The 21,054-nt window shown below is 35.3% G+C and overlaps 1 protein-coding gene across 1 annotated transcript in view; it reads right to left on the bottom strand.

Annotated features, from left to right (window-relative positions):
* SLC16A7 (solute carrier family 16 (monocarboxylate transporter), member 7) overlaps positions 1 to 21,054 on the bottom strand; it is a 30,029-nt gene that overhangs the window by 1,151 nt on the left and 7,824 nt on the right. Inside the window, exons 2-3 of the mRNA XM_010192098.1 lie at positions 4,610 to 4,753; positions 2,189 to 3,001 (exon numbers count right to left, since the gene is read on the bottom strand). Coding sequence (XP_010190400.1) covers positions 2,189 to 3,001; positions 4,610 to 4,753 — 957 coding nt within the window. The remainder of the gene's footprint in view (positions 1 to 2,188; positions 3,002 to 4,609; positions 4,754 to 21,054) is intronic.

Genomic DNA, 21,054 nt, shown 5'->3' with positions numbered 1-21,054 from the left:
TTCCCTAGGAGAAATACCTATATATTGCCTGCTTTTGAAGATGAAGCAGAAAGGCATTTTCAACATGTTCAAATGGTCTACCATATACAGCAGAACTCTGATGGAACCTGTATTAGTCAAGCCAGCAATTGTCACTGGAATCAGTGACAATGATAAAGTATTGAAGAACAAAGTAACTAAAGCTTAACGAATAATGACAGGGTTTTTTTTTAGTTCTTACATTTTCATTCTTTCATTGTCTTATTATTTTATTCTTCTCCTAATTTTGTTTCCCATTGTTTTGGAGTGACTGTCTGACACACATGGAGGTTGTATACAGACAATAGGATGAAGAGGTATGTGCCTTTTTTGGCTGCTGTCACTGTGCATCAACTGCTTGCTTTTCATTTTTACTTTCCTGTGACTGGGCTTGTCCCTTCAGCTATCAGGCTCAACTGCTGAGTATTGAACTTTGAAGCCTGCATCTAAAAATTACATCCACACCTCTGAATTAATTATATTTGTCATGACAATAAAATAACATATAACTGTTCTTCCACTTTATAAGCCACTCTTTCTGAATTTTCCCAACTTCCAAATCAACATTTGTATGTATCCAGCCATTTAGCTCTTAACTCCACTACACTATCATTGAAATTCACAGGATAACCTGCGTACTTCAATTTAGTGTGTATTTAGATGCTTTTACTGGGATGAAGCCATAATACCAGCCTATTCACCTGATACACGTTTACAAGCCACCAAATTATTTTAGTATTTTCTTTATTTCACAAGCCTAGTATTAGGAAAAACTCAAATAGCACTGTAACTGCATAATTCACCTATCAATATAAATAGTACAATTTATTGTTTATCTATGAGCAGTCTCATAAAATTGACTATTAAAAATGAAATTCCACAATAAAATTATTTCATTACTTCAAGGATTATGGACTAGTTAAAACTGAAATTTAGTTTTTCCATGTGTTGTCTCTCTTTAATAAGATAGATCAATCATTCATACAGTTATAGCACAAACACCTCCTTTTCAAAGCTTCTTCAAAGCTAATATAATGGAAAACAAATAGTTGCATATGCTATTGCTCCATATATATTAGATTTAATATCTTTATAGATAATAATATTGATTTCAGAACTGGACTGAAAAGGCAGGACTCCAGCATTCACAGGCTCAGTTCCCCCACTAGGTGGCATGGGAAGAGTCTGTGTGAGAAGAATGTATTTTGTTCTACCATTAACAAAATGAATTTGCACGTTACAAGATGAGTGAAATATGGAATATCTTGAGGACTAATAAACATTTACTTGTACAAATATTATTGTACTGAAGTGAGTGGAATTATATTGGCATATGTAAATCTCACTCAACAATGCTATTTCCATAGAAATACTGATAGCAAACCTGAAAATACTTTTATATAAAAATGGTTTTAGGCACACATAATCTTTCTGACTTCTGTGTCACTGTTTATGTGGGTATAATTTATGTTCATGAGGCTGGTAAGCTCAGTATCTTTGTATTTTCTTATTGTTGGTCTTACACTGCAACACACATGCGCGCGCACACACATACATTTAACTAATGCCTTTCAATAATTTTGAGCATCTATTTCTTTCGTCTCCTGTATTATCAGAAACCTTAACATTATAAAACTTACTGACAGCATTATTAAATACTAACTAATAAACTAATTAATAAATTAATAAACTAATTAATATTAAACACTCTATTTGCTAAAAAGCTAGCAAACAGAAAATACTTCTTTCAAGACTGTTTACTATTTCTGGTGTTAAAAGCCCAAAAGTTATAAATGTAGTCCTAGCTATACACCTAGGCTCCCTTTAAGCCTAGAAGTACACATAAACTAAACTAAATACACATAAATCAAGGCTGCAAAGATAGCACTACATGCTATCAGGAAAACAAACATTTATCATATGGTTTTATGGGCCAGTAAAGACATGTTCTTTATCTATTGCACATGCATGCAATGTACGTCTTTAGATTCTTATGTGAATCTGCAGCTGTAAAGTGCAAAGATAATTGATGCACTGCACTGCTGCTACACTACATTCCTAGTCACAGAGAAAACATTAAATAGCATCACAAACAATGTTTATATTAATTCAAAGCTAAATTGCAAGATTATGCTGTAATGTCTGAAAAAACGGAACAAAAGAGTCTTACCTCCTAGAGGAGGGCCTATGAGCACAGGACAACACTCCACAATGGTGACAAGTCCAACTGCACTGGAAAATCTGGCAGCCCCAACGAGGTCCATCAATGTCTCAAAAAGAACACTGCTAACCATTCCAAATGCAAACCCAAAAAATACAGCATATATCACCAAACCAGTGTAATTTGTTGCCAGAGGACACAAAATATGACAGACACCATTGTAAAAGACAGCAAAACTGAAAAAGTACTGAATCTTTGGCCGGATAAACTTGGAGTTTGCGACAAGTCCCATTGAAGGCCTAGCAAACATGTCTACAAAGGCTAAGATAGATAGCAAAAAAGCAGCAGAATATTCATCAATTCCCTTGTGCTTGGCATAAGGAGCCAAGAATACTATTGGAGCAAAGAATCCGATGAACATAATGACATTTCCTGACAAATAGATCAGAAAACCTCTGTGTTTGAAGAGGGACAGATCCAGGTATTTATTCATAGTTTGACAAAAAGATTTCTTGTTGTTTTTGTGCAAGGCAGAATCTCCTGTGCCTTTTTCAACATCTTTTTTCACAGGAGAGACTGTTTTCGGTCCAACAGGTCTCATAAGTGACCCAGCCACACAACAGTTCAAAAGAAGTCCTCCTAGAATGAGAAAGCTTCCTTTCCAGCCAAAGGCATTAAAGAGGAATTGATTGAGAGGTGCCAATGTGCTCAGAAACACTGGACTTCCAGCCATGGCCAATCCATTAGCAATGGGACGCTTCTTATAGAAATACTTGCCAATCATGGTCAAAGCAGGCTGTAAGTTGAATGCTAAACCCAGACCTAAACAACACATAAAAGACAGTATTATTGCAGTTCATGAACTTAAAAGTGTATCACTCTCTTTCGAGTTATTTTTAAAATGAACAGTATATAATCCAGTGATTCCCAATGAAAATAGAAACAAACTAGCATCAGAGGATGAAATACAGCTTCATTGCTGTCCATGTCTGTTAATGCCAAGACTATGACATGGTGGCATTCTGCCATTTCCCTCATAGCAGTAAAAGACAAAATTCATTGTTGTTTCATAGCAATGATAGAGACAGAGGAATCACAGAGGAATGATGGTATCAGCACCTTGACTCACCATTTTTATATTAACTAAGCTATGATACAATTCTCTCTTGGCTCATTTCACATAAGTTATTAAAATGTCACCTCAGCTACAATGAATGCAGGGTGTAAATGCATAAATCTCCTCATTTCTTATTTCCAGCTGTATTTAAGATCAAACTTCTGTACAAAGTGGACCTTAAAAGGCTAATTATTTTGGAGCACATATATCTCCACCTACCCAGATATGGAAGTCCCTACTAAAGGTAAAAGAGTTGTAGAGGACACATATGGCAGCAGAACACGCATTCACATCAGCTGAGTGCATAAGCTGAACCTCCATGTCTTCTCTCTGTTATAAGACATCTAGACAATAAAGTCTAAGTGCATCCGTTGGATGGTACAGGAGACAAGTTTTCTTGTCTAAAAGGCCCATTCCTGGACCTTGACTTTATTCTTTCAGGGGATACCAAGTTTAGGATGTGAAAAATAAGAGCTCTAAGAAATATTTACTGAACAAAGGAGTACTCCTTTAGTCCCAACATAAAGAAAGATAAGCCTGAATATAGAAACAACTATTATCTCATTCATTTATTACATGCCAATATTTCACTTCACTAGCCTTCCTTATTCTGAGGAGGCAGTAAAAAAAACCCAAAATACCACAGCATTTGATAAGGAAGTTATTTAATTTACTGGCTTTATGATATACTTTAGTTCACTGCCTTAGGCAATATCCAGGCCTATGATGATATATGAATAATGTTATTCAAAGATTGACCCTGGGGGATTTTAAACAGAAGATTATTGAACTGAAAGTTGCTATACTTTTCTATGAGACTATATGTATGTACCAATCTACAGAAAGCTGGTACAAGCTTTTGCATTTTTACTAGAGTTCTGCTAGCCTATGCCACCCTGTTTGGAGTGCAACATGATTGAAAGCTAAAAGAATGAATGTAAAATTCTGCACAAATGACTGTAATAAGGGCTGTCACAAGCCAATCAAATTTTATACCATAATTACAATGCAGTGTAGAACAGTACATACATACAGCATTTATTGAATATAATCACCAGTTGTTCCTGAAATATCTTAAAAAATAATTTAACATCATACCAGCTAATTTAAAGGATTAGATAGTTCAAGTAGCTGAAATCAATTGATCTTGCTACCTTCTTGGTTTGCATTTGTACAATGTCTTGCACAGTGGGTTCTTCATCAGTCAGGCTTATTGGTAGAACAGTATTAGAAATAATATAATAAATATAACATGACATGACATGACATGATGATATGATATATAATATAAACCTTTTAAACAGGACTCTTACCTCCAACAACACCAATACACAGATAAAGTTCCAGGACGCTATTGCAGAAAGAAGAAGCAATCATTCCAAATGAACACAGGATACCTCCTGCTATCATTACAGGCCGGCTACCATACTTATTCACCAAAATGCTGCTTATGGGACCTGTTGGTAGAAATAAAATGCATCAACACATAACAGGTAACTCCATCATACATGTCTTTGTATCAGGGTATGTTGGAATGCTTTCCTCTTCCATCCCAGAAAAAGTTCAGCTGTTTCTACATCAATTTGTCTTACAAACACACTCTGTGAGTTTGCAGACACAAGAGCCTGGATGTGGATATATTGCCTCCATGACAATATAAACATTGATTAGTTGTGGAGATGGATCAAAAGATTTAAGACATCAGACAACCAAGAGGGATTGTTACATTTCACAAGCAATCAATACTGAGATCAGTCAGTAAGTTTTGAAAGTGCAAGGACTGAAGAATTTGAAGTACGAGAACGATACCAAAACTAAAGTTCACAGAGCAGGAAGAATCTTCAGGCAAGAAAACTAATAATTGACCTTAATACTGTAGCATGTCTTGGACCTCTACTTAAAACTACACATAGACTTAAAAATATTGTCAAATCAGAATGTAAATCTCTGGTCCGTGAGGCTCATTTTCGCTTACATCATACAGAAATGACTGTTAATGGGCAGTAAGATGAATATAGATAGTCTGGGAAAATCTAAGATGTGGTTTAGCATAAAGACCTATAAACTTTGAAAATATTGCTACAAGTCCGTTTTTCGTTTTCAACTGCAATTCAGTTTATGGTGTAATTACGTCCATACTTAAACAAACAGCTAGTGTGCAATTTAGCATGACATGCATTATATGTTTTTTAAACGACCACGACTAGAATAGATGGTGTGCTACATATCAAGATTAAGAGGTTGTCAAAGCTCTTTAGGTAAACCTGCATACCATCTGACTGCACTATATTTGGCCCAAACCATTTTGAATAGTCTTGCTTTTGCAATAACTAAACTATTCCAACTCAAAAATAAAAACACCCATAATAAAAAGCAATGAATTTCAAGCTTAAGAGAAAGCAGGCACCTGGCATAAAGTGGAATGCCAAGCACTGCATCTGATTTCACTGCAAATCATTCATTGTACTGGTAAGAGTTTTAAGTCTCTCTCTCTTTATAAATAATTGATGGAATAAATGCCAGAAACTCCATGATGTGAAAAAGCCAAATCCAATCAAATATAAACGGGTATTTTCATAGGTACAACGTTGCTTTAGATTCCTCTATTTGAATCAACTGAAATGTATTGACACATTATTCTGGATGTACTGTTAATGTTAATTACTACTTGCATATCAACAACAAAATTCTTATGTATATGCCAAATGATCACTTTTTAGCTTACTTCCTTATGGAAGTAAGCTCCTACCATAGTGTTGCCCTGTGCTTGCCTGTCTTTTCTAACAGCTTGCAAATCCAGAAGTCAGTTTCAAATTAACTTGACTGAAAAGCAAAGATTTCGGTGATGTTTAGATCTTGCAGTTTGTGCATCCATTAAATAGCTCGGGTTGGATGGAGTCTGGGGAAGCATCTGTTTAAAAAGGTGATCCTTGTCCAGGCAGCACAAACATTGGCCAATACACTCAACTTTCCACCAGTAAAAGCAATCTATCTTCTTGCCGAAGCAGCTGTACCATTAAAGGTAGGTGGGGACATAAAGGACAATCAAGAGGTGGCTATTTTACTGAGAAGGTAAAGGATGCTCAGGCTGAAGGCATTAGGGCTCATCGTACAGGCACATAAGCATAGGAGATCAGGTTCTGCTGCTCACTGAACTGCAGCTTAAGCATAATCATATATTGAAACCAACAGACTTGAAAATCCATAGCATGGAATGGCCCACCGAATATACAATAGCCCAGTGATTTATTAAAAGGCTTTAAATCACATATGAAGCACTAAAACATCTCAGTGATAACTTATACTATGAGATACCGAACACTTCTTTATTTCCATTTGAGGGGAACCACTGTTAGGGGAACCACTGAGCAGAACAGTGACAAGGTGGAGTTTCTACTTTGAGGCCATATGGAGAAAGCAGTGAAACATGAAGGACGGACAAATTACACTCCAAACACTTCTCAAATATATCATGCTTACTTCTCCTGTCTTAATAAACTACTGCTCTCAGAACTATGCTGAAGCATAACTTCAATCACTTTTTTTTTATTTATATAGCTGTGTTTGGACAGTCAGTAGTTTGGCTCATGTTCAAATTAGAAAGAAAGCCCTTTTGAAATATGCAAACAATACAAATATTTCCTCTGGGTCAAAAATGCCCCTTTTAACTTGAACTCTTTGTTTAACTCAAAGCAGAAAGTTTCATTCCAATATCAAGTATTATTTATATTTTTGAAATTAAATTAAATTAAATTCAAGGCAACTTTATGGAAAAAAGAAAGTTTTGATTATTATCACTGCTAAACATAATAACAGTATTTCACGGCAAAAATACCAAAATAATTCTTTTTAGAATTATTTTCAAGTTGTTGTTTTTTTCCTGTGATAGATAGAAGTATGTACAAAATTGATCTGAGCACATAAAAATTTGCTTAGTATTTGTTAGCAATCTGACCTCCCCCAGAATTACTGCTGTAATAAATAGTGCCTTGCACTTAAGTGCCTTGCACTTAAGATGTTCCTTTCCTGATCCTTAGGAAAAAATCTAGGAAAGAGGCATCACAGTAGGGGAAGATTTGGCTATACTATTTACAGATTTATTCACTACAGGCAGCATTTTATCTAAATACTTCAGTAATTATCTAGATAGACGTGCTAGCTGGCAGCCTGTTTCCTTAAAGTAAAGAGATTTTTCGTAATAGCCAACCTAAACCTTCCCTGGTGAAACTTGAGGCCATCACCCCTTGTCCTACCACTAGGTATCAGGGAGAAGAGACCGACCCCCACCTCACTGCAACCTGCAACTTTCAGGCAGTTGTAGAGAGTGATGAGGTCTCCCTTCAGTCTCCTTTTTTCCAGACTAAACAACCCCAGCTCCCTCATCAACTCCTCATTAGACTTGTGCTCTAAACTCTTTACCAGCTTCGTTGCCATTCTCTGGACATGCTCCAGCATCTCAATGTACTTTTTGTAGTAAGGGGCCCAAAACTGAACACAGTATTCAAGGTGTGGCCTCACCAGTGCTGAGTAGATGGGAACAATCACTTCCCTGGACTTGCTGGCCACAGTATTCCTGATGCAGGCCAGGATGCTGTTAGCCTTCTTGGCCACCTGGGCACACTGCTGACTCATATTCAGATGAATGTCAATCAACACCCCCAGGTCCTTTTTGTCCAGGCTGCTCTCCAGCCAAAAGTTTCAGTTTTTTGAGAGTGATCACTTTGCAAATAGTTCCATAATAGGAACAGGAAAACTGCATATCTGTAGATCTTAACTGTGGCTGTTAAGCCAGGTGAGTTACAGCTTTTCAGATCAAAGCATGCAATGTCAGCCTCAACTACAAGATCTATTAGCTAGAGGTCAAATATGGATATGTTAATTTAGGTAGGTATTGGATGAAGATATCAGAGGCCAGATGAAGTTGTCTGATGGGTCTGAGCTCTGTACTTTCAAGTGACCTAAATCTGGAATGTATTATGAATTTTAAATCCCTTTAAACGTAATGTTCTCTTTGACATGTTTTCTTGAAGTTAATGATACGTATTTACCACCACAGCTCCATTCAGTTTTGTGTTTTCTTTTAGTATAATCCAGTATTTTGATTTAAAATTAGTGCATGTGGGAAATATTAATTGTTCTATAAGCCATAAAGTTAGTTTAAGCCAACTCCCTAAGTTACCTAGGAACCCTTCCAAGCTGATGAGTAGGTTAAATATTTTCTTGTGACATCTGTGTATATACTTGGTTTCAGAGACTCATAAAATGATGCACATTCATACCTTAACATACAGGAATCTACATAAATTCCAGCTGTTTGCCTGCCATTATTGTTTCATAGCCATGCACAAATTTCTTTTCCCATCTAATAGCTTCTACAATGATTTAAGCAATGCTCACATGCCAGCATGTATAATCCTTGCATATATTTTTCTTTTTAGCAGAAGCAAGATCCAAGTTATTTAAGTACTGTAACACTGCCAAAATCATCCTATACATTAATGTACATTAACGCACTAAAAGACTTCTGGATCTGTGAGTCTGCTTTCCCAAAGCCTGAACTATGTAGCAGATGTTAAGTCAGGAAGCCCACAAGAATTTTTACTCTGATCGCTCCCTTAGTACCTACAAACCATCAGCCACAAAAGACTGTACACTCCCTAAACCAAATTTAAGACCATTGTCGTAATATGCTAATAGTCTACTGGCTGTATTTTTTTTTTAATATCTTTCTGTTTGAGGCAAACGACCAGGCTGTGAGAAGGAATAAGACAGCAACTGTAACCAGTGCCATTGAAAAACAGTTTCAGGAAGGGCTGTGCAGCAGGACACACATGCTTTAGAAGACAAGAAGAAAACACAGCAGCTTTTCACGTTCTTCATCATATGTCAAGGGAAAGATGGCAAAAGTAATTTGAGCTATGCAAGCAGAGAATGGCTTATGCGTTTGGGAACTGTTTATGATGTTTTACACAAAGTCTATAATAATGTGGCACCTATGTTCTGTTTCAATGTCTTGGCAAAACATTCACTTGCACATCTGTATCATGTAAAATGTGAGGATAAAGCTGCTTTCGCTGGTCTTCAGTGAATACCAAGACCTCATGGAAGAAATATGTTGCTTGCAAACGAGATTAATTATGTCTTATAATGAAAAGGTAGGAATAATCCATATTTTCCTCTCACTTCCAAGTTTAACTTTTCAATCACCATTTAAATCTTTCTTCTTCTGCTAAGCCATACTGTTGTATATGAAAAGCAATAAAAATGGCTACATATCTGAATAATAAGTAGATTTTAAAAGCAGATGTTTGAAGAAAGAATAACTTTTTTCCCCCTTAAAGGATGCTTGTTGTGCTAATATGGTTTAAACATAACTTGAAAATTAAAGTTTCTTTTTTTAAGAAATGTACTGCTTGCTATTTTTGTGGAAATTAATAGAGAGCTCAAACTATTCACTAGAAATTTAATATTCTTTCTCCTATATTTACATACTCAGAAATAAACTCATACACACACATCTATCCACTTATTCACATTTTTCAGCCCTAAGAAAATATACACTTCAAAAAATCATCTGACTCTGGAGACAATGCAACAACTTTATATCTAGTATCTCTAAAAGCTTAAAGGATGCAAACCAGATAACAATATTTCCATTTCATAATACCTTGAGGTAACAGTACAGGCAGATGAGTTTTAAGGCCATTAAATAGAATATAGGAAGATTTATTTGGCATAAAATCTATATCTTGCTCAGCTCTCAGGTAGAATAACATTTGTAAGTCCAAATGTATTAGGTACACTCCATTAATTTGTAAGAGGAAGAGCATCTAGGACACTAGAATTCTTGCAGTCTCTTGTCTTTTCCATCAATTTTTTTCTTACAAAAATGAAAAAAAAATACTTTATACAGTTCTCTTGTAAATAGACACTGCTTTCTGTGAGGGATGAAAAATATTTTGCAACTAAAATACATAATAACTAGTCAGAATGTTTAAAATAGTGAGGATTGATTTGCAGCAGTATCAAGCTGCCATATTTGTTTTCTATGTCTGTAATGAGGTCATCTTTGGGTCTATTTTGTATTTATATTCATGGTAGGAATGGAAGTTTCTTTTTAAAATCTAAGCTTTAGTATTTCATTTATTTCTCCTGGTTTTATTTCTCACTGCTGTAATACAGTGATGTAATTAAAGATCACTTACATCTGTAATTTGTTCCACATACAGCCAGTGCATTTGCACTTTTTATTTTGCTACCTGCATTGTTTTTAGTATGGAACTAGAGATGAACCTTCTTGATATAAAGGTAATTTTTGGAACATATATTGACAATGTCATACAGTGTTCATAGTGTCATTGATCCAAAGCAACCTGAAATGACTCAGTCTGAACAATATGACATTTATTTAAATAAACGGAACTGCTGAAAGAAGTTGAAAATGCAATAATATTTCAAGGTGCACTAATGCAATATTGTAGATTGCATCCAGTGAAGTCAAGTGATTTAAACACAAGTACATTTTCAGCCATCTGCTCTGCAGAGTTAATGAAGCTATCCTCCCAGCCCAGTGTATTTTTTTATTCCTATTTCCTACAAGACTGGAAAAGCCCAAGGAGCACAAAGAATCAGGCTTAGCATAAACTACTTGCAAATATCAGTCACACTTTTAAAAAAAAGTCTTCTTTTTCTCCTTTTCTTTTTTCTTTTTTTTTTCTCTTTTTTTATTTACAAAATATAAAATCCACTTGCAGGAGCTGATTCACTTTGTTTGGCAAAGAATCCCCAATACTGAGCTAAAGTAGAGCCTTCTCTTTCACTTCAGAACTACTCTTTCAACAATAAATGCTTTAAGCAAGTACTTAGTACTACTATTTGAATGTCATTTCTGGCATCCAGAGGAAAAGCAAGACAAAATTGATTCTGATCATGTTTAAAAACTGTTCACGAAGTTGGAAAATGCTTTAAATATATGGTGCTTTTCTCAAGCAGGACTCAGTCAAAATACTGAGTATTCTGTGACAGTCTTATCTCCAGTTCAAAAACCTTTGGCTAAATACTTTTGGTACTTTTGGACAACGATTTAGAGAAGGCAGACAGAAAAAAAATCCAAAAAAGTATTGATGAATTTAGTAACATTAAAATGCCATGCAACTATTTTTCTGTTAGATTCTTTATCACATTTCTGGGAATGGCAAACTGTGTTTCTTATGTTTCATATATACATGTAACAGCAATGAAAGCAACATAGTTCAACAATTCTTGAAAAGCTTTCTCTGTAGTCCTTTTATTTTTGTTTTGGCAGCATTGTTTTTCCTTTTCATATAATATTTACAACTGGCTGCACTGATTCCATAAACCCAGATAATACATTAACCTTGACAGAAAGAGAAAAAAAGTGCTTTTGCAATAAGTATCACCAAAAAGCAATGGCTAACACTGAGTTAGGGTCGCTAAACTATGAGTTAAGGTAGCTCAGCAGCTGAAAGCACAGCATGTCGGGAAGGAAGCAGTCAGTCGTGAGACTATCCATCATGCTTTGCTCAACACTTTCCCTCCTCTAACTGCATTTCCTCAGTGTCATTACTCTGAGTGCACATGTTCTCATTCGTGTCCTGAAGGATCCTTGAATTCTATTAAGTTTCTATCTTTGGTTTACTAATGAGGATTCATTTGACCATCAGATGTTCCTTAGGACTTTTATAAGAAATACAATAATGGTGTGTTTGGTACTCCATAGGAGCCTGGCTGCTGGTAGAGTACCTCAAAAAACTAGCTGCTTCTTCATGGTTCCTCCTTCCAAAAGGTTACATCTGACAATTTTGAACTGATGTGCTCAAGTCAGGAACACGTATGTCTGGCTGCAAATATGAGCTTGTTTTTTCCTGAAATGTTCAGAAGAAACATAAACGAGTGATCAAGCTGGTGCTTGCTCTAAATGTATTTCTTTTATGTAGAAATTAGAGATCCTTGATCTGTTTGGGGTTTGTTTTTGGTTTTGTTTTTGTTTTTTTTCTCCAGTGATACATTAGCAATATGAACAAAGGGCAATACACACTTTTATTAAAGCTGTCGGTTGGCTTACCAGTTTTTTTTCCTGCTGGCTAGAGTGTGAATGTGTATGGAGTTATGGACTGTGTAATTTAGAAAACTTATCTTCAAGTTAAAAAATTACTCTCTCTCTCTCTCTAAATATATATATATATACACATTTTAAAAAGTTGGAAAAGTGCCCAGTTTTTAATCAAGGAGTAGCCATGTTTATTATTATTTACATGGATACATATCAATGCTTTATATTAATTATCTTTTGCATGCTCTGCTACAGAATTCTTTTCATGAAAAAACACTTGATCACAAAGCAGAAGACATTAAGATGAGTCATAACATTTCTTTTGAAACTGGCAATATCGAGCCACATAATAGTTAATAAGAAATAAATGAATATAATATATGAGCTGCTGAAGACTCTGCAGCTTTCAGAAACTTTTATGGTCATTGACTACAAAAAATATTTCTGCCCCAAAATTCATTGCCCAAATTTTGCACACATCTATTGTGAAATCAAGTCAGATGAAGAAAAATATTTCAGTATTTTTTTAAACTTTGCTTACATATATATATTCCTGTCACCTTCAATATCAATGAGTAAAGTGAAATCCATGCATAGAAATTTGGAAAAACTAGTCTTTCAACCTGGGAAAAAAGGCAAGAACCAAAAAAGAAGAAGGGAGAGGCTAATGATAAGATGGAACCAAAGCACCTACAAGAGAGATGCATATAAATAGAGACATTGTAACAGCAGGCACATCTTTTTCACAAAGCGGCCTGCATACTTCTGTAATGGGGACAGCTGGAAATAGCTTCAGCACATGATAAGTGCATTGCAAATGGTCTTCTCAGAAAACTGTTCTTTTCTTCTCAGAAAACTGATGTGAGGAGCTTGTAACTTAAGCAGTAAATGTCATGTAATTTATCAACAAGAATATTAGAAAATCCATGAGCAAATATGAGGTACTTGGAAGAATTAATGAAAGTTTTCTGCAGAAGAAAAGACAATGAATTTTTAAAGCTTAGCATTTAACTGCAATTACCTCCTCAGAACTTCATAGGCTTCCATGAATCTAAATTTAAAATAGCTTTTCAGACTCAAAAAATGAGTTGGGCATTTCACCTAAATAATACTACTGTTGACAGGCACAATGAACCTGTGCCATTAAAGGTTACTACTCCTTTAAATGAAAAATCAAACATTTCCTCTCCTGAAATACAGTAAAGATAATAATGCTAACACTTAAATATTAGTAAATATAATTCTTATTGGGATAGTTAACAAGAAGGCATTAATAATAAACTTCACTAAATTTTGTATCATTTTCAGGGTTTCACCAGGAATTTCAGGAGGTATAACTCTAAGTATAGAAATGTTCCAATGAAAATATTTAGTGGTTTCCTTCCAGAAGCCTCATCCTCTCATCCAGTCATCCCAGTGGCTGCTCTGTCTTTCTCTGTCGATGGTTGCAAGTGAAAGACTTAGTTTAATTTGGTAATATTTGTGTTTGAGCATTTGCACTGAAAGAAGAATGATATGTTTGAAAAGTTTAACATAAAACCTATGTACAATATGTCTACTTTCAGGGAACAAAAGAAAATTAATACTAAATTAAATTAATCCAAAACAAAAGGTTAATTTATAACTAGCCAGTACTTCTACCAGTTCTTCTATCTCAAAAATAATCTTTCTAAAAAAACACTATGCCCAGACATAGAGACTACATATTCACACAAACACACACAGACACACACACACACAAAATTCCAAAACCAAAACCCTACCACTTTTCCTCATCTGATTGTTGGACTCCTAATGATATAAATGAGTTGTTTTTTTCCTGGGATAATATGAAGTACTCATCCCATTTATAACTATTTATCACCTGAAAACTTCTGAACTCACTCTTTCAAGTTCAAAGAACTTAAAAATTTGTAAATAAAGACTTAACGTTTACTACTTTGTGCCTTGTCAAAACAGATTACAATATTTAGCTATAAACCTTGTCTTTACAGCTTTCTAACTGTATGAACCAGATTGCCAAACAAGTTCTGTATATTCTGCTATTACAAAGGGAGCACAATTTTCTGTATTGTTGCAGATCATAAAACTGAAAAGAATGAGGTTGCAGTGTACCATTGTCACAACTACAATTATAGCAACTTAAAAATAAGAGGTATGTTATTAATCTCAGAGATAATTGTTGGGAAGGAAAAGAAAATCCAACCAGTGTTGCAAATTCTTCAGAGATACTTTCCTAAACCATGTGTTTAGCTAGTTACAAGTATTTCCCTTGTTTCTTTCTTTCTTTTTGAGGAATGACTGTCTTTTCTACAAATCTGTATGCACATGTGAACACAATATTTGTAAATGTTCATTACTCACTACTTCCTATTTACTGTTCCCTAATATCAGTCATGGTTTTTATATACCTTCTTAAAAATCTCTGGCTACTTTTCCTGGAATACTACTTTGTCATTTGGATGTCTAGAAGACATCACAAAGAGCAAAAAAGTCAAAGCAAACACTTTTAGAAGACCTTGCAGAGGCTACTTAATAGTTTTTATGAATGTAGGATATATTCTCTGCAACTTAAATCAGTACATTTTCCAGATAATGTATTCACTGTGAACCATTCAGCCAACTTCAGTTAAGATTAATAGTCATTTGGATTTCTCTGTCTTCTATAAATTGCCCATCAAATTAATGTTCACACAATATCCCATTTTTATCGTGCACATCATCCTAAAGTTTATTTGTTTTGTTTCAGAATAATATTACACATAACTCAACTTAGAAATTATTCCTTATACATTGTTACAGGCAATAATATGAAATTTCAGAGAGAGCACAAGATACATGCTTCTTCCTAGTTGCCCCTTTATCATATTCCTTTCTGGTCTCAATTTTGTACTCTATAATTAAAATCTAAATTGAAAATACTCAATCTACTACCTATGATGTTTCCATGGACCACTTACTGTGAATTATGGATCATAAGTGAATCATTAAATATCATACACATACTCAGAATACATGCAACAAGCAGTATAAATCTGGATGTATTTATAACTTGGAAGTGCTCTGAGAAGTCATCATATTTAGGTCATTGTCAATAACATTGTTAGATCATTTCTAATGCATTTCCTATTTAACACATATGTATCATAAAGTTTAAAAGGCACTTTATAGAAAATTTTTCTGAAACATTATTTCATCATCATTTTCATTATAAATACATTTTAACAATATCCAATAAAATGCAGTGGTAACAATTAGAAACCTGAGAGTGGGAATTTCCTAAGTTTCTTCAGAGCCTGCAAATTAGGTCATGTCTGAAGAACTGCATAAGGTAAATACATCTGAATAATATTTAGTTCACAAGATAGTGGGGAAATAAGAAGGAGGAGGCAAAGGGCGAAGGGAATTTATTTGTGTTTCAAAAATATTGTAAAAAACGGGAACTGAGCTTTCTCATGAGGCTTTGGCACCTAAGATCAGAACAATTGCTTAAACTTTAGACACCCCACATTTAACTGCTTTTAAAAAATAATAACCTTCAGGATCAAGGTTAACCTTCTGATTAATCAATAATTTAAGAATTACTTCTAATCTCTTCTCCCCTTGTTCCTTTTCCTTGCTCCTTCCTAGCCCTTTACAGCAAAATACACGTACCTAAGAATGACACTCTATCTTATAGAACTAAAAAAGAAATCAGACACATTCTTTTCATGTATACATTATGTGAGTGGATGTCACTTTAGCTTTGCATATTCCCACAGCCAGTGCACATACATTTTGTCATGGGAGTTGAATTTGTCGTCAAGTTGACACTTAGATTTCTATCTATTTACAATAGAAAGAGCTTTACCTGATGGGCCTTTCACATTTTTAGATGTTTCCTATGTATAGTCACATGCCATTTCTTTTGTGGACTGGATCAACAAATGCACTTTCCATGGACTGTAATCAACCAAAACATAATTACTTCCTTTAATGAGGGAGAAAGTATGCCTTTCCCTATGAAAAGTATGTCATAAAATATGACCAAGTAAAGAGTGAAAGAATCATGAAAAAATTAGTAGAGGAAGCCTGGGACTTAAGCAGTGTAAAAGGAATATATTATGAAGGAGCTGGGCAAAGGTCTTTATGATATTTGTGTTTTGCCTGGACTAGAGAGGAAACAACATGTATAATGTTCAGTCCTTTCCCTTGTAGCAGCAGAGGATACATCTCCACAGACAAGGTCTTCTGAAAATGGGGGGATGAAGGTGTGGGTGAAGTCTAGATTGGGTCTGCTTACATGAACAGGGAAAAATTGAGCTCTGCTACAAAAAGCAACATGAAGTGGCTTGGTGACCTAGTGCCATCTTATTGCAGTTGAAGAGAATATTTGTGTGGCATTTGAACCAGGCATATTTTCTTACCAAGTGTGAAGAAATAAAACAACCCATCACTGGCAGAAACCTTATTCTCCACCGGGTAATGTAAAGCAGCGTACTCCTAATGATTGTGATGCATCATACATTCAAAATAAATTAGTGCCCATTAAAATATAGGCTTCTCATGATTTGTATTACAGATGCTGCCTAGACATCATGCATTCCTGGAGTCGTCTTTCATCTAAGGAGATATGTTGATATTCTTCAGACAGAACATATTAAAATAATCCAAGGAAATATGCCCACTTCTGCAAGGATTTAATGTGTGCCTGTGAAGAGAATATTACTTAGGTTTACTAATGAAAGAATTATTTTCTTCCCACAGGAAGAACTATGTTTCTTTAGTAAGTTTTAATACATCTTACTGAAAAGCAATTGGTTAGAAAGTTGACTGATTTAGGCAATATGCATACCTGCACACCTTGCCAGGTAAATATTTTATAACATCAGGAGAAATGATCCAGAAGAAATGCTATGATACAAATTTGTTCTTGTTTAAATCCCATATGCCACTTCAGCTCTGTTTTGCTGAGCATAGGGTCAAGTGGTTTGCACTCAGGTTATTGTTTACATTTGAGTAAGTAAATACGAAAAGCTTCTAAATCACAATGGCAATAGTTTATACAACCTTGCACACTCTTTGCACAGGTATAAACTATGGCACTGTGTGAAAGACAAGTGAATCACTCCCAAATGAACTATCTTTGTGACATGCTATTTCATTTTTAAGGAATGATACATAAAATTAGAACTAGTATTGCATGAAACACTCATCCATTTTTTTCCCTAGCTGAAATAAGAATCTCAAATCTTGGAATTTTCAGTTGAATTAAAACTCTTCAAATAAGAGCCTCTCTGAAATATCTCAAATGTCTTCTGTCATAGAAATAAAGAAATTAGAAATATAACTATCCAGCATTCCTATGATCTAATTCTTCCCCTTAGCTTTTCAAAATAACTGCAAACATTTTGCAGGTCATTCAGTACTATCTTGCATTTCTAAGTGTTACTGAATCATCTTACAAAATTGTGGCTAAAGAGTTTACTTATTTAGTATAAGCCCAATTGCTGGACTGTGTTGCTCATTATTGTATATACAGTCATAAAACACACGTTGGACCTCGCCTTGAGATGAATTGCCACAACACATTCTGGAAGGTGCAGTCCTTCTGCAAGTCCAGCCTTTAGGAGACAGGTGTATGTAGATTTTTTTCACAAACTTTTTTCTTTTTTTTAATATCTCCTGTAACTGTCTATGACAATAAAATTCTGTTATTCAAAATTATTATTCAGGCCATCAGCCCCTTACACTTATCTCTAATGTTGACTACATTCTCTTCTCATGTGAGAATAATACAATTTCAGGTCACTATCTGAAAGTGTTCTGTTACACAGTTTGTTGCTTTAACGAATAATCAGAACAATCTTTATAGTCATGGTGCCTGATTCTCCACTACTCAGAACACTGTGCAGCACTGGAAGTCTATGGAATCCAATAACTTAAAACTGAAGTTAGGAGACACATACTTAAGATCAAATTGCACTGTGTCTTTAGAATTTTTTTTAATTTATGAAACAGAAGTAAGCTTACTGCACATCAAAAAGTTTAATCAAATGATGCAAAAAGTTAATAAAGTTTTGCTCAAATACTGTAAATCTTCAAAGCTAAGCTTCTATATTTTATTTTATTTTGGGGAAAAGCCATGAATCTTTTATGGATAATATCTTTTTAAGGTTGATATAAATAAAAATGAGATTTTAATGAGTGCCTCTGGGAGCACTTAAGTCATTGAAGGTACACTGACAAGAGATCTTGATGTTACAAACACCTATGCATAAACATATTTGCATGAATATATAAACATGTTTATATGTTGACTTTAAGCAGGTGAAAAATTTATTTTAACTTTGAACTTGGTGAGATCACTAAGGTATTTAAAATTAAGCACAGACTGCAGGATTACCACCATGGTGGTCATATTTGGAGCAGAGTTCCAGGCAGTTATTTTACATGTCTCTGATAAGAGCATAACATTATCAGTGAAAACTGTCATTTTTCACTAAGTATATCAATGGATCTGTTATAAGTTTTCCTACTGTCATCTTCTATTTTTCCTGCGTCAGTAGTCAAACTTTGATTCTAGAACATTTGGCTATAAATTCAAAGCAGACCTGCAGACTCACCATATGTAGCACATGACCTAAAGTTCTTTAGCAGTAATGTAGCTATTTTTCTTTGGTTCTTTTATTTTCCTGCATCTTGTGGGGCAGATGTTCAGGTAAACTAAAAAAATAACTACGTAACTAACTAAATAAAAAATTTTGCTTCATCATAAGTTATGCCATGCTGCTTCTCATGAGCTTTAAAATCTTATGTTCCTTAATTAAATGTTTTACAGTAACAGTTACAGAGTCTTGGTTTCTTATGGATTGAGTAGTTCTTGCAAAGCCTTTAAGTAGAGTATCCAGGAGTAAAACCTCCTGCACTGTGTTTATTTACTGCTGCTCTGGAAATTACAACTATCCTGATTAGGCAAATAACAACAGTTTCAGCTACTTAATTACACATCCCCAAAGCTTAGCAACCGCACAATAAGGAGGGATTAATTCTGCCAATAATGCAAAAAGTTTAGAACAGAACTTCTCTTGAAGCTTTTCTGAGTTAAATTTGACATCCAAGGACACAAGACTACTGTCCCTTCTATGGAAGGCCAAACTGGATGCCCGCCTTCCTCTCTTGTGCCAGCCCCACCCTGAAAGCCACTGCAAAGAGTCCTCAGGAAGTCCTGACGCTAACTTATATTCTACTATGTAGAAAAATAACAAGAAGGCAAAAGCTAGGATACATCTGCAATTCTGGAAGTAGTACACCCTGGATAAAGAAGTTAATTCTTGTAAAAGAAGATAAAATTTCAGTCAAGGAAGTCCTGTTTCTGGAAAAGCAGAGGAATCCTCCATAGGAGAGCAGTATGAGTAAGGTTGGCACCTTAACAAATTTGGTACTGCCAGCTGATACTGATAGGGATCTTATTACAAGGCTGAAGTGTATTCAACTTTCAAATCATTCACAGAACAGAAGAAAATATAACAGATCTGTAGATTTCTATCAGCTTATAACCAGCTAAAAAGAATGTAAACTGGGTCAATTATTAGACAAACCAGTTATTCTCCCAGCTGTGTTTTTTTCTTAGGTGATGAGAGAAGCAAAGGAATTATGGATATGAGAAAAGTCATTGCAAGATTAGAGAAGATTTACAAGCTAATAGGTAATCTTAAAATTGCCAGGCATTTTTAGTTGTATCAAAACTAGTACAACTGAGACAGTGTCACTGAAATATGGAAGAATTACAACGGGTGCAACAGATGACAGCAAGCTGAAAGAAGAAAATCAAAGCTTAACCAGAACAAGCCCAAAATCACTGCCCATGAGTGCATTTCTCCAACAGGAATGTTCTCAGATTTCAAGGTCTCTAAGGAGCAATATATATATTAGTATAGGGCCACAATCATGTAGAGTGTACAAAACACATATCTGAGCTCTTCAAGAGCCCTTTAGCACTCAAAAGACAGAGAAATCTTTCTAAAACATGATTCATTTTATGTGTTTTGGGTATTTATCTTACAACAAGATGAATAAGAAATTCGCATTTTTATTGCCTGACAAGAGAAGATGTCTAGATAACTGATTCAGATGTAGATGCCTATGCTAAACACAGGAATCCTGTCCATATAATCTCTAGCTACTATTGTTAAAAAGGGGTAGCACTACTTCCTTCAAAGTTTTGTAACAGACAAAGCACTTAACGATACGTGTTTCAAAGCAGTACACACAGAAAACCAAACAGGGAACATGTTCCCATCATCAGTGGGAAAGTGTTGCAAGTGTTTGAACTAGATGAGGAAATGTATTGGGTTTTCTGTGAGGGGTTTTCTGGTTGTGTCTTTGGTAACGAGGGAAGGGCTATGGAGATGGCCCTTTAAGAAGCTCCCTAAAAAGCTCCCCCTTTGCCTTTGTCAGACTCACCTCTGACCAGGGCCAAGCCAATCAGCGCCCCTGCGAATTCACGTATTTAAGGGGGGTGCAGGGCATGCCTCGCTCTCTGGCACTGGCCCTGACCAGCGTGGCCCTAGGTGCGGGTGATGTGGCCCCAGCCTTGTCCAGCTGGGCTTGGCCGGCCCCGACCACAATTTAAGCTTAAGCCCCGCTGCAGCTTCATCCCCCCCCCCCAAAAAAAAAAGAGAGAGAGAGAGCCGGGATCCCCAG

This window comes from Mesitornis unicolor, unplaced genomic scaffold, assembly GCF_000695765.1.
Source record: "Mesitornis unicolor isolate BGI_N332 unplaced genomic scaffold, ASM69576v1 scaffold41539, whole genome shotgun sequence".
NCBI classification, from domain to species: domain Eukaryota; kingdom Metazoa; phylum Chordata; class Aves; order Mesitornithiformes; family Mesitornithidae; genus Mesitornis; species Mesitornis unicolor.
Note: the sequence above shows the minus strand (reverse complement) of the source record. Positions and strands in the feature narration are given on the sequence as shown.